Source organism: Tamandua tetradactyla, chromosome 17 (assembly GCF_023851605.1).
Source record: "Tamandua tetradactyla isolate mTamTet1 chromosome 17, mTamTet1.pri, whole genome shotgun sequence".
Taxonomy (NCBI): domain Eukaryota; kingdom Metazoa; phylum Chordata; class Mammalia; order Pilosa; family Myrmecophagidae; genus Tamandua; species Tamandua tetradactyla.
The window spans coordinates 41,777,429-41,792,318 of NC_135343.1; the positions used below are offsets into that span (position 1 = coordinate 41,777,429).

General features: G+C 36.4%; 2 protein-coding genes across 8 annotated transcripts in view; one reads left to right on the forward strand and one right to left on the reverse strand.

Annotated features, from left to right (window-relative positions):
- Positions 1 to 2,211: 2,211 nt before the first annotated feature.
- On the reverse strand, positions 2,212 to 10,757 carry FBXO48 (F-box protein 48). Its single transcript, XM_077134437.1, has 3 exons — positions 10,625 to 10,757; positions 7,341 to 7,675; positions 2,212 to 6,824 (listed from the first exon to the last, which is right to left on the reverse strand). Exons 2-3 carry the CDS (start codon positions 7,638 to 7,640, stop codon positions 6,663 to 6,665), a joined length of 462 nt encoding a protein of 153 aa, XP_076990552.1. The 5' UTR covers positions 7,641 to 7,675; positions 10,625 to 10,757; the 3' UTR covers positions 2,212 to 6,662.
- Positions 10,369 to 14,890, forward strand: part of APLF (aprataxin and PNKP like factor) — a 176,413-nt gene continuing 171,891 nt past the window's right edge. For 3 of the 7 annotated variants that reach the window (XM_077134431.1, XM_077134428.1, XM_077134433.1), the window contains exon 1: positions 10,941 to 11,229. In XM_077134431.1, the coding sequence (XP_076990546.1) occupies positions 11,134 to 11,229 (96 nt within the window). In that variant the 5' untranslated portion in view covers positions 10,941 to 11,133. Of the gene's footprint in view, positions 10,821 to 10,939; positions 11,230 to 14,890 lie in introns of those variants that run through there. The other 4 variants (XM_077134427.1, XM_077134430.1, XM_077134429.1 and 1 more) reach the window with 3 other exon arrangements.

A 14,890-nucleotide genomic window follows, 5' to 3' on the forward strand; every position in this document is an offset into this window, starting at 1 on the left:
AAATAAGCTTAACTAATAAAATAATAATCCACACATGAAAGAACAGTGGCATAAATAGGCTTTTTTATTACTAATTTATGAAAAGAAAAGACAGAAAAATCTGCCCATTTTAATTAGGTGATGGAAAACATAAATATGACATTAAGATGAGAGATTTTCAAATGCAGTTTTAGGCTTCTTTTATGATTTTATATATTGTGTGATAATTATTGACAATATAATTTGTGATATTTACATTTAATCAAATGAGCAACATGGGAAACCCACAGTCAATTTCTTACTTACAGGACTAAACTCATAGTTGAAAAATAGGATTAATAAAAATAGTTATTTGAAAATATTCTTTGGTAAGTTAATGCTTATGATAAAGCATAATTGGCGTGGTTTGTAAATCTACTGTTTTCTCTTGTTGCATCATCCATCCTACCTTGACTGGGATGAGACTAAGGGATGTTGGAAAATGCAAAATGGGTTTACTAAAAAAAAGTTTTTTTTTTTTTTTTTTTAATGGTAAACTGAATATGAAGATACTGAGCTCCTATCAAAAACCTGACCTGCATCCTTGCTGTGTTCTAATACCTTCTTTGGTACCATTATCTTTGTTCTGATACCTTCTTCTGTCTCATTCAGCCTCTTCTCTTCTTTGTTCTTTATAGTTCTTACATTCTTTCTTCCTTTTCCAGAATTAATTTTTTTGTGCAGAATAATAGAATCGATTTTCTTTTAGCACTTTGAACACACCATTCCCTTGTCTTCCTTTTTTTAATTGTATAGCAAACATATATACAGAGCAAAGAAATAAAAAAGCAATAGTTTTCAAAGCACTGTTCAACAAGTACTTACAGGAGACATCCCAGAGTTTGTCATCGGTTACCATATGATCCTCTCAGATTTTTCCTTCTAGCTGCTCCAGAATATAGGAGGATAGAAGATCTAAATTTTTTTTAATCTCCACAATCGACTTTTTTTTCTTTCTTTTCAGTGGAAAATAACATATATACAAAAAAAGCAATAAAATTCAAAGCATAGCACCACAGTTAGTTGTAGTAGCTGTGTTTGACATGGGTTACAACGTCACGATTTTAGGTTTTTACTTCTAGCTGCTCCAAGATACTGGAGACTAAAAGAGAATATCAGTTTAATGATTCAACAATCATATTCATTTGTTAAATCCTATCTTCTCTGTATAACTCCACCATCACCTTTGATCTTTCTATTCCTCTCTTTAGAGGTGTTTGGGCTATGGCCATTCTAACTTTTTCATGTTGTAAGGAAGTCTTTCAATTTAATTATTGCTCCTTTGGAGGAAGTTTGTCTTTTTCTCGCTGTCTGCTTTCATTTTTCTCTGTCTTCAGTTTTCAAAAAATTTGCTCTGATATGGCTTTGTGTGTAAAATTCTTATTTTGTTTGCAGAGCATGTGGCTTCTTGACTCTGTGGCTTGAGGTCTTTCATCAGGTGTGATAAGTTCTCAGCTGTTTTTGTTTCAAAATAGCTTCTGTCCAATTCTCTCTCTCTCTTCTATTTTGAGTTCAATTATACATATATTAGCCTTTACTTTTATATTAATGTTTTCTCACTATCCTCTATTTTTTATTTTTCATCCTTTTGCTCTCCTTGCTTTATTCTGGAAATTTTTTTAGGTCTATCTTCAGAGTCACTAATGCTTTTCCTTTTCTTCAGCTGGGTTTAAACTTCTTTTAAACTCATGAATTGATTACTTAATTTCAGTCTTATTTTTTGCTGTAAAAATTCCATCAGGCTGTTTTTGTTATTTTCAGTTTTCTGCTGAAATTCTCAAATGTCTTTTTTAAAAGCCATTTTATTGAAATATATTCACATACCATACAATCCATCTGAAGTGTATAAGCAATGCATTTATTAGCATATTCATACAGTTGTGCATTTATTACCACAATCTATTTTAGAACACTTTCATTACACCAAAAAAGAAAAACATCTCAATCCCTCTATCCTTCTCTAGCCCTACATAACCACTAATCTGTTTCTGTCAGCACAAACACTTTTTTTCCCTCCATCTCTATAAATTTATTTATATTTACATTATATATATATGAAGTCAAATAGTATGAAGTACCTTGTATCTGGTTTTTTCACCTAGCATAACGTTTTTTTAGTTTTTTGTTTTCATTTTTGCAATTGATGGAATAATCATGTATTATTGTTCTTTACAGTCCATACTTTTATTTTAAAATATTTTTGAGATATCATCACACACATACAGTACATCCAAAGTATACAATTAGTGGCTCACCAATATCATCACATAGTTATGTATTCATCACCATGATTATTTTTACATTTGTATCACTCCAGAAAAAGAAAAAGAAAAAAACTTCGACATCCTATACCCCTTGCCCCTTTCTCTCATTGACTACTAGTATTTCAATCTACCCAATTTTTTTATCCCTTATCCACCCCCCCACCCTGCCATCATAGTTTGTTTTAGGTGCATTTTTATCCATATCAAGTATGTCTTTTACTTCACTGTTCACTGTAAACTTTGTTATTTTAGTGTCTTTATCTGATCATTTCAATATCTAGGACTCCTCTGCATCTTTTTCTATCATCTATTTTTCTGTAAGTTTGCATTCATGTTATCATTTCTCCTTATGTACTTGTTTTGTGTGTGTCTATGTGTACGTGCCAGGCATTAATTATAAAAATATTCATAGAGATCATTTGAAGCCAAGTATGGAGAAATCTTGCTCTAGAGGGTTTTTTTTTTTTTTTGCTTCTGCCAGGTGTCTAGGAGACAAATATTCTGGGATCTTCTCAATCCATTTCATGAACTGAGATGTTTTGAAAGTGAGTGGTTTTCCTGTAGTGACCTATCTACTTCCAGGGTGTCCCTAGGGTGCAGTCCTTTTCGGTCCCAAACTGTAAGAAACAATGTTTATTTAGGGAAGAGTTATTATTTCTCCATCTCTTAGGGGTCCTTGGATTTTACTCCTTGTCCTGCTTGGGCAGCTATCAAAATCTATTTAGTCTTTTAGATGGCTTTGGTGGATTTGGTAAATGCGCCCATTGCAAGATTAACCTCAATTTACTGGGCTTACCTCACAAATTAGCCTATTGAGTGTCTAAAGTTTATATCTCATACAGATTTTATTGATCATTATGTCCAGGTCATAAACTAGAAGCAACTAAATAAAAGTTTCCAAATTTATTTATTAAATTTTGCACTTCAATAAATATTAGGAAACATGAAAATTCCTTAATAGTTTCCTAATAATTGTGCCTCTTTCACACTGCATGTAGGGAACATGTTATTTTACCTATAAGTAAGAGCTCTTCTTCCTCCATTCTACTCACCCACTCATGTTCCTGATAAATGTGTAGTTCATTCTAAGGTCATGCCATAAAATTTTTTTATCAAGTTCCAAAATTTCCCTTTCAGTGTAGACTATGATCATGGGTTACAACTCATTATGCAACTAATTGTTTCAATACAATAGTGCTTCAAAAAACTAATATTTATTCACATAACTTACAAAGGTAATACTTAAAACTGATTGGGGTGACAAATAATTAAAAATAATAAATGGTACTTCTTGCATAAAGTTTACTTGGAAAAGAAAACAAAACTTATTTACTTTTATATTTTCCTCTTTCGGTCTTTGCAAAGACTAAAACAATTATTGATATACAGCATTAAGTTTCTCATTTATCTTATGTGCTGTACATTTGCATTTCAAAACAATCTCATCCATTAACAATATAGTAAATTGTTACATTCTGAATAAGATAAAAATAAATAACCACAGAAATAACTTAACACCTCTTTATGGAGTATCTACTATGTGTTGGGTTTTGGGAACACAAAAATAAATAAGAAATGATCCCTGCCATTAAGAAGCTCTAAAGAGGAAGACAGGCAAATAAAACAGACAAGTAAATGCAGTCTGACAGCTTTGAGAGTAAAATGCACAAGGAGCTCTGTGAACCTTAATAGGGCCACTTATTAGGAATGGCTGTAATTAGGAAGTTTCCAGACCATGATGCTATGTTTTGCAAAATGAGCAGATTTTGCCAAGAAAATAGTGGTAGGTGAAGGGAAGAACATTCCAGGTATACTGAACAGCCTATGCAAAGGAAGAGAGGTGAGAGAAATTTCATGTTGGGGGAACTGCAAATATTTTGGTATGACTGAACTGAAAGTAATAAGATGGAGAGAAGAGGCCAGAGAAGTAGGCCAGACGATATCACAAAAACCATACAGGCTATGCCAGGGACTTTTATTTCTGTGTGAATGCAGTGAGGATTGTAAGTTAGCGATGACACACTAATTTGGGGTTTTAGAAAGATGATTCTGGTGACAGCAAGAGGATGATCTGGAGGTAAGAATTATGGAGAGGCTACTACAGTAATCCAAAGTTCAAATATGGGCTTATTAAGGGCACATTAAGAAAATGTAGCAGTAGGAATTGACTATTGACAGATTATGAAGAATGATGGAAAAAATAAAAATGGTAACATCTAGGAGCACTGGCCTTTCACTGAGAATGTGAGATGAGTTCAGATTCAAGTGTCTGAGATTTAGCTAAGACTCCAATAGTTAGTAGCATATGTGTTTCTAGAGCATCACAGGAAGATCTGGTGTGGAGACATGGACATGGTAGTCATAAGCACCAACAGTGTTAGCTGAAACTCAAGGAATGGAATAGATCACCCAGGATGCTTAGAATATAAATAGATGAGAGGGCAAAGTCTGGTGGACCTTGGGGAACAAGAAAATGTAATGGATAGATGAAGGAAAGGAAGTGTAAAAGAAACTGAGAAGGGGTGGTTAGCACAAGAAAAGGAAAATCTAAGAGACTGTAGCCCCAAATCTAAAAGGAATTTCAAGAACTGAGTGTTTATCAAATTATTAACAATTAAAAATAGATTTAGCAATTAAGTCACTTGTAACTTTAATAAAAACAGCTTTAATCATGAAGATTAAAGGTCAGATTATAGTGGATTGAGAAATGAATGACTGATGAGGAAGTCAGAGGCAACAAATAATTATTTTAAAGAGGACATAAAACTAGCAGGACTGAGGACAAAGCAACGTATGATAACTAACAAAAACTAGGATACCAACGTAAACCAGAACATACCATATACTAGATAAAATAGGCAAAGGCCATCACATCAGGTATGACTCCTAGTGCAAAGACTGAAACTCAATTTGAATCAGTTTAAGTGAGCAGACCAGGAATGGTTTTCTCGGCTGCTCTACATCTCTCTTTCGTTGACTCCAAAATATCTTATTGAGGATCTTCTTTTTCTGTATGGCAAGGGACAATTTCATCATGAAAGAGGAAAGGACTTTTCTCTTCCAGCTATGAAAGAGGGTGATTTGGGTGATGTGCCTGCCCCTGGACTAAACACTGTCAAATATTGTTAAATTAAATTAGTCGGACGCTTTCCTTTCTTTTTTTTTTTTTTTTCACATGGGCAGGAATCGGGAATGAAACCCGTGTCCTCTGGCATGGCAGGAAAGCATTCTTGCCTGCTGAGCCACAATGGCCCACCCAGACGCTTTCCTTTCTAATTACACTTTTGTTAAGAGGGACATAGGTGGAAGAGAATGTTGCATCTAGAAGTTACGTTTTAGGACTAGCAGAAGGAATTGGGGAGAAGATAGAGGAAGGGACAGGACAGCAGTCTTCAAATGTTTGAATGGTAATCATAAAGAAAAATAATTGAATTGGTCTAGTTACAGAGGGCGAGACAAAGACTAGTAGGCAAATGTTACAGACAGGCAGTCTTCAGATCAATGTGAGGAACACTCTCTAATTATCAGAGCAATAGTAGAATATTTTGTGACATAATGGAAATCCAACTATATAAGTATTTGAGCAGGGGCTGGTTGACTACCCACACATTTTCAGCCTTTGTGAGCAATTACCAGTTATAGGCAGGAAAGGAGAATCTTAATCTTACAAACTTTAGCCCTATAGCCAGTTAAATTTTAAAGTAAATCACAGGTTTAATATGCTTTAAATTTGTCTTGATATTTGATGATTCAATCTAATTTTACTAAAATGGAAATTTTAAAATTATTGAAAGTTATTATTCATTTAAACATATCGCTGTTAATTTCATTTAGCTAGTTTTCCCATAAGTCTAGCTATAACTATACTTAATGAATCTCTAAGTTAATTTCTTTAAATGGCTTTCTGAATTGGTGAATTATCACAAAGCAGAAAAATATAAAACTCTCTTGTCATTTAAAGTACTGTAATATACTAACACAAATACATGAAACAATTCATTTTGAAATCATTCTCAGTACAGTTTATAAAAATAACATTTTGTGATTTTTCCACATTACAATAAAGCCAGAAAAAAATTCTTCATAAAGTACAAAGTAAAAATAAAGGTTTAACTTTCATAATACCTTTTTTTAAGTTTTCTTTTCTTTTCTTTTTTTTTTTTTTTTAACATGGGCAGGCACTGGGAATCGAACCCGGGTCCTCTGGCATGGCAGGCGAGCATTCTTGCCTGCTGAGCCACCAAGGCCTGCACTTTAAATTTTCTTTTAAATGTTAAATGTTAAAAGTGAACAAGAAAGTGAACAAAGATACACCTTTTGCAACCTAATTGTCAGTTTGATTTTAAACTCTCAAGGTTACAAGATAGTTGATTTTTCCTTTTATCTTTCCAGTTCTGCTTCTAGAATTTCCCCCCATGTATCTGCATCCATCGGGTACATGATTTTTTCTGGCAGGCTAATAGGAGAACTTATGTTGCTATATCTGCCCCTTAGCCACTCATGTTTCACTTTACTCTTCTGGTAATTCCTCAGTAGTATTACCTGAAAGAGGTAAACCATCAAGGTTAAAAAGAATATACTAGGTGGCTAGTACGTTTTTTTTTTTTTTTTGCTCTGGCTAGAACTTCCAACACAATGTTGAAGGTTAGTATGTTTTGAAACTAGAAAAGTTGATTGACAAGGTGGAAAAGAAGATTAAGTATTTAAATCGATAAACATATATTAATAAATTTATATGCGTGTGTATATGTCCATCTGTGTATACATAACAGAGTGGCCCACATGGTTTGGTGGAGTTAAATAAAGTAGTCCCTTTCCTTCTGGTTTAACATAGAAAAATTCCTGGATTTTATATAATCGATTCTTATAACGATTTAAAAGGATGAATGGGAGACAGTGTGATTAGTATGAAAAGATATTAAATAAATTTAAATTTCATTTAAAAAGTGAAAACACTCTATATATGAAACTTAACCTCTACCAAGCAAGAAACAGAATTGGCTCAAATGTAACACTACTAGTGTCAAAAACACTGTAGACGGCAAGGATTAAACTTACCCTCCAGGAAAAACCACTTTCTACATCATCATCTATTTCTCTTTGGCACACAGCTCGTACAGTCAAACAGTGTGGTTTCCATAAAGAGTCACAGTTTCTTATTGTGTGATTCCAACTCCTGCATGTCACTGAAGCCCTACATAAACTCTGAATGTCTAGCTGCCTGAAAATTTTAAGAATGACTTCTGGAGGCAGTAGTTCAAAGTTGCTTTGACTCGCTTTTTTCTTCTCAGCATCCACAGAATTCAACTCTACATCACAGACTCTTGAATTATTGCTCCTCTTGGAGTTTTTCTGCATAGCTTGATGTTTAGGATAGTCACCTCATATGTAATCTATAAGGCAAAGTATACCGAATATGATTAAAAGGGGAAATGTTGGAATGTACATATGGTATACATATATGGTACACAGAATAAAACTTAAAAAAAAATCTATGGAACTATACTATACACTGAATCCTAAGTTAAACCACGGACTATAACAGTACAATTATGAAAATATGCTATCATCAACTGAAACAAACGTTCCATACCAATGCAAGGTGTTGATGGTGGGGTGGTGTATAGGAATCCTGAATTTTATGCATGATTGTTCTGTAAACCCACTTCTCTAATAAAGAAAAAAATCATTAAAAAATAAGGAAAATAAGACCACATTGGAAAAAGACAGACAAGACAGCCAAAGTAACTAAATAAAGCCTTCAGCAGTTTTTAGTTTGAAAAAGATATAGGATATTTAAAATTAAATCCATTCTTTTCCAAAAAAATTTCTTCTGTATCAATGTTCAGTTGAACAAGCAACTTTTCTTTATAATACTGAAATGTAATAAAGGGTTGTATAAGCAAACACATTATTTACTTATGTTTAAAAAAAAAGAAAAATCTAGATTTTCTCCTTGACATTTAAGCTCTTGTTTCAAGGATATAAGTTTCTGGGTTCTCCTGATTTCAATGCCAAGTCGAATTCACTGAGCTGGCAAACTTTCAGGACTATTGCTGATTGATTATTCAGATTACTTAATAACATTTTTAAGTCCTCTAAATAAAAAATGTAATCCAGAGCAAACAATAAAGTATTATCCCTCCAACTAAAATCTGGCAAAGAAACTTAAATGAAGTTTTTTGGGAAACAATCTTGAATTAAAAAAAGAAAACCAAGAAACATATTTCAAACAGTAGCCATCTGGAATTCTTTACTAGATTAATATTTCACTTTAATCTGGTAGTTACTATATACAGCTTTCTGTACTTGGTCTTTTAACATATTTATGGCTCATTATAATCCACCTGCTGGCTTAATAACAGGTATAACCCCCCTTTTTATGTATATGTAATGTATATGTACCCCCTTTTAAAATGTATATTTTAATAATAAATAAATTTGTGGTTCCACACATAACAAAAGGCAAAGTTTAAACATACTCAGTATCTTCAGATCAGACTATAGATTCTACTCTCAGCCAGATACTTTTGTGTTCAAATTGCTATTTAATAGCTGTATAATTGAAAGAACTTTAACTTCCTCAACTACAGTCTCCCAATCTGCAAAGTGAGGCCAACAAAGCTCCTCTCATGTGTTCCTGCAGGATTAACATGAATAATATGTAAAACAACTAGCATCACATGTGAATTGCACATGGGAAGCACTTGTTATTTCCTTTCTTTTTTTTTAAAATGTTTTTAGTACATGGGGTACGAATCTAAAAAAAACTTTTTTTCCCACTTACAAAGAACATTACCAAAAAATGACAAATGTTCTTCACATGTCAGATCATATTTGTTGAGTTTAGTAGCAGCAGTTAACTACTGTGAGAACACAGCAGATTCCAAGGATTTCTCAAAAATCCGTATTATTCGATCTTATTAAACTGCTGAATATTTGCTTGGGGGAACTGATACCTTGCCATTAAATTTTTAACCTATAATGTGTGACTTAATAATAAACCAGAGACACAGTCGGTGGTTTCTAACATAATTGCTATCTACTTTATACCTTGAGGGTAGGTGTTCACATTTGACACAAATATGCCTGAAATTGGTAAGAGGATGAAATCAGGGTATAATGACACAAAGTCTCAAATAGCCAATTCGGATATAAGACTAAGTGTTTTAGCAATGGCTCCTTGAAGTTCTCTTACCTGTGTAGTTCATTATGAATTAAGGACTCATTGAGACCATAAAACAATAGTGACTAACAACCACAAGGAATGTTTACAACTCACCGAGGTACTCAGACAAGCATGGGAGGTGATTAAAGAATTAAAGGCATTCACATGGTGTATGCTTCAGAAATAAACTGAAAACATGGCTTGGGTACATCACCACTCCTGAGCTATATCTGTACATAAAGACAGCTCATATTTATTGAGCTGTTTATTCCATCTTGCACATCTTTTTTTAACAGCAGAGGAAAAGGGGGAGTGTAGGAAGAGTTGAGGATTTAAAAAAATTCGGTTTATAACAATTCTCTTTTCTAGACGTGCTTCTCAGTTACAGGTTTTTGGACTTGCAAGACCACAGCTGCTCCCTTTCATTAGGTTGTTTATGATCCAAATTAGCTTTGGTAGTTCGAGGTTAATATCGCTGCCCAACAGAGCGCTTCCTTTTGAGTGTGGGTTTGTGGAAGAAAGCAAACTGGTGAAAACAAGAACATGAGTCAGGAGTAAGTTTCCCTTTTTTTTTTTTTTTTTTTTTAACACCTTCCCCTCTCCCACTAGCAATATATCTCAAAATTAAAACTCCCGTATTCTTGGAAGGAATCTCATATTAGAAAAACGTTACTGTGCATTTAAATGTTTGCTACTTCTCCCAGGATCTAACTGGGGAATAAAATACTTCCTCCTGTGGCAGGAATTCCACAGGCAGGCAGACGAAGTCGTTGGAATTTAGCAGTTGAGGGTGCCTTGACGAGGTTCCTAAAATCGCACTGGGCATCTTTCTTATATTCAGTTGTTTCGCCAGAACGCTTAGAAAACTCTCTTTCCTGCCAGCTCACCCTTTCTGGTGTCACAGGGTGGGAGGAGTCAAAGGCAGAGCAGGAGGGGCTGGGCCGGAAGCCCTCACCAGACCCCGCAGGTGGCAGGGGAATGACCTCCCTGTCCACCCTGAACTACCATGTGTGTTCCTGCCCGCGTCCCAAGACCAACGGGCACTTAAAGACTTAAAGTGAACAATGACAACCATCTACACTGCCTCATACCGCGGCTTCAGGCCACGGAGCTGAAGCGCAGGGACCGCGTACTCAAGCGCGCCTGCGCTAACGCGAAGGGAAGACCCTCCTACCTATTGGGCTGCGGCGACCTCTCCTGCGGCGATTTAAATCCTTGGGTTTTCGAATTCTTCCCCATAGTTCCTCGCATCCCCACTCCAGCCCCGCCTTGCTGGCTCGGAATTCGCACAGGCGCAGAGGCGGGCGCGCATTGCCTTCTGGGACTAGTAGTTTCTCCAGCATCACATCTGCTCAGGAATGAAGAGGAAGGTAGGGCCAAGGACTACAAGGTCCGACGTTCTCTGAAATAGGTGGGCGGTGATTAGAAGGGCGGATAAACCCCGGCTTTTAAAAAGTTATTTTTAGGCGCGTGATGAGGGAATCCCCCTGTGCGTCATTGGTTTAGGTGGAGAGGCGGGACTCTGGAAAGAGACGCAGGGGTATTGGCCCTGTGCGTGTACGCGCGAGGCGAGACTTTTCTCCCCTACTCACGTGTTTTCCCCGGACCTTGGTCCGGCGCCTTCGTGGAAGGCGGAAGTGGTTGCGAGGACCTTCTTGCTGAAGGGCCTGACCCTTGCCCGCCATGTCCGGGGGCTTCGAGCTGCAGCCGCAGGACGGCGGCCCCCGGGTGGCCCTGGCTCCCGGGGAGACGGTGATTGGCCGCGGGCCACTGCTGGGAGTAAGTGTGGGAGCGAGCTCGGCCGGACCGGCAGAGCCGCGCGAGGTCCTCGCTGGCTTCTGAGGCCCCACCACGGAGGCCCTGTCGCCCTGGATTTTAGAAGTTCGGGGACAGGATGTTCTTAGTCAACCCTTTTTGGCACACAGAGTCCCCTTATGTTGCCCTTAAAATCACTGGTTTGTGTTAGCCAAGGGTTGGCATACTGTAGTGCAGGAGCCAAATCCAGTCTGTTTTTGGAATGGGCCCACAAAATGACCGACTGGCTTTTACATTTTAAAACGTAAAAACATATCAAAACCTTATTAACCATTAAGAGTATATTTGCTTTAAGGGTGAAGATATTGCCTCTTGGGCTGCAAAGCCTAAAATACTTATTTTATGGTCCTTTACGAAAAATGTTTGCCAGCCCCTGGTCTTCTCTCTTCGGGTTAATTTCGTTTAAGCTCTCGCCTAGTCTGCAGGATTGTGAGGGCCTTATCTACTTTTATCATAATGTCTTGTTTTTTTTCCAGTAACATCTGCAGTTAACCCTTATATGGCGTGTATAGTTTTTCAGGTATTGATCAAAGGACTTTTAATATATTTAATCCTTTCAAAACCCTGTGAGTTAGGTTCTCATTGTTTTGATGAGACAGTTGAGCCATAGGTAAAGGTCACACATAAACTTTTGGATGCATAGTGCCGCTAAGCTATATATTCCCCATCTCTTTCGAGGTTCAGGAGTTGAATATTTGTATATTCTGTTCTGGAATTCTGTTGATTTTACTGATTTTTCATATGTACTTTATATATATATATATAAAATATATGTGTGTATATATATATATAAATATGTACATACCTTCAATATTCCACTTTTTAGCATCCGTTTTGTATAGACCCCTAGCACTGTGGGGGATGCAAAGATGAATGAGACATGAATCCCTGCCTCTAGGTCTGGGAAGACAGACCTGTGTCAGTGAGTTGACCCCAGGGAGTAGGGATCATGGACTGAACTGTTGCTCTGGTAGTGGCTGGTGTCTTTTAAGTCAGACCCATGGGTATTAGGGCCCTTCTCAGAGCAGGTAAAGGATTGGCAGTTCAAGGTTTTGTTGCAGAAGTTGGTTCTGAATATGTTTGTGTGTGTATATATATATATATGTAGTTTTTTTGTTTTATTTTGTACTGACAGGCAAGTAATGTTTAAATGTTAGTTTCTCCCTAGTTTATTAATCTAGACAAACATTTGAAGGAATTGCCTGGGAGGTTTCCCTTATCGATATTATTCAAGCTGACTTAAAAACTTTAACAGAGTATATACTTCATCTAGTAATCCTATGTCTGGTGACTAACCAGTTTTGAGTTGTTTAACAAATCATATTGCCAACACCCAGTACCATATATCTGGTTAAAAGACGGGTGGTTTTAGCCCTGTAGCATATAAACATACCAACAGGTGAAATTGATCCTTCTTGTGCCCTGGGCTTTAGTGTGACTCATCACCCAAGCCAAGGTTTTTGTTTATTTTGCTAGCTTGCAATTCCATTTCATGATTGATACCAATTAAAAGGTTTTATAGCACAGCATCTCAAGCAACAGAGTACCTTTAGGCCAAATTATTTGCTTCATGTTTTTTCTTTAAAGTTGATTGCACTCTTAAATGAAAACAGCTGTTTTGATTTCTAATTTTCCTTATTCTTTTTCCATAGCGGAGACTACATTAAATTTCTCTATGATCAATTTTTCCTACTGGGAATGACATAGCACTGGTATTTAGTGAGACTTATCTAAATGCACGTGTAATTAAATTGGTTGACTGAATAAAAAGAACAGGCCTTCAGTTGGGGCAGATTGGGAGAAGAGTCAGGGGCTCTAGTACAGATTGGTCAAGTGGCCTCTGTTCACCACTTCTAAGATTATTGTAAGTGTCCAGACACTTAGTAAAAACACTAAGTACAAAGTTTACACAAAGTAACCACTCCCTGGCCCTGGCAAATCTGAACTTGCTGTTTCTTGTAGAATCCCACCTGGCTTTCTGGAATTGCTCGTCCTATGTGGTCCAACACAGGTTTCTCCTAGCCACTTTCTTTGTCATTAGGGATGTGCTTTGCACTCCCAGCTGCTCTATCCTGCCTTTCCCTCTTAATTAAACTTGATTGTTTAATTAAGCACTGTTTAGCCTGGGTCAACGCGTAGCACATAAATCTATTGTGAATTAGGTTTAAAAGTCCCTGAGTTGTGAAGTCAACTTAAACATGGTAAAGAAGCAGTGAATTTGATGAATTAAGTGTTAATATTTTCCCTATTTCGTTGAGTAATATACTAAATTCAAGAAGTAGTTGAAGAATTTGGACTGTGATCAGATGAGAGGGCGTATAGGAGATATGAGATGAATGAGAAGTCCTTGCTTTCAAGTAATTTAGAGTTTAACAGAAATAAAGACTTATGTACGAGTAATCTAAACAGGAATTGCAGCTTGAAATGCAAGTTAGGGCCAGGCAAGGCTAGCTGAGTGAGTGAAGTGGCAGGGAGTAAGAAAAACACAGGGACAGTGAGAAATGACAGTGGCTCTGCCTCAGGATCAGCGAGTCCACAAAAAGAGGCAATCCCTCCTACTCTAATGCAATTCTTACTGCTTGCAACAGTCATAGGCCCAATTCCGATCTGGTGACAGTGTTGTCAGACCATATAATTTTTTCAAGAGATTTGGATTTTTTTTTGGTCAAATGCCTGATTTTTATAAGTTCACATTTAATTAAAAGTTTTGTTTGTGTAAATACTGTGAGTCAAATGTGGCTGGAAAGCCTCTGAGCTATATACTATAAAACATAATGTTACACGAATAGAAGGAACCTGAAATTAAGAAGGAGGATCAGGGAAGACTTCATGAACTCAGTGACATTATAGAGCTGGTCTTTGAAGTAATGGAATAGTTCAAATTTTGGTATGTGGAGAGTGGGTAGGAAGGAGGGAGGGCCATTTGGACTAAATAAATGCATAATTTAAGGTTCTAATATTCAGAAGTGTTTGGCATATTTATTAATTGCCTAATAAATCTGTGGGATAATCAAATTACGTCAGTGATCCTGTTTCACTTTAAAAGACCTTGCTTTTGCAGTATGTATTAGTTTTCATATATATATATGTATACTAATATTCATGCCATATTCATGCTTAATCTGAATATGCTGCCTTCTTACATGACTCCATACCTTTCTCCAAGATCTGTATCTCTGGTAATTTAAATCTGCAAGTAGTGACTGAACATCTGCATTTTTATAGAGCTCTGTTGCAAAGCAGAAGTTTAAAACTACTGCTAAATACACTAAGCAGAATGTTTGGCACAGAATAGGTGATTGAGAAATGTGTGCTGAACTGAACTGAATGAGAAAAGTAACTGTTCAGAAACATTAATTTCTCAGAGTCACAGGTGGGGATTAAACCCAGTTTTGTCTTCCTGAGCTCTGCTTTCTTTTTACTATGCTACCCTGTCATATTAATGATGAGGATGATATTCTTACGCTTGTATAACATTTTCTATGTAAGCAGCATTAAAAGTCAACAGTTTGGATGAGTCGAAAATTCAGTGGCATCAAGTCAACACAGTTATATTGGCTAACAATTCAGAAGTCTTGGATTAGGAGATTAGAAAGCATTGGATTTTACTTTTTTTGTATGCTCT

Excerpts from the sequence above, each read along its gene's own strand:
- FBXO48 (XM_077134437.1), bottom strand. The coding sequence starts at position 7,640 with ATGCAGAAAAACTCCAAGAGGAGCAATAATTCAAGAGTCTGTGATGTA. Across the intron at positions 6,825-7,340 it reads AAAGTGGTTTTTCCTGGAGG|GTAATACTACTGAGGAATTA; the intron begins GTAAGTTTAATC and ends TACCTCTTTCAG.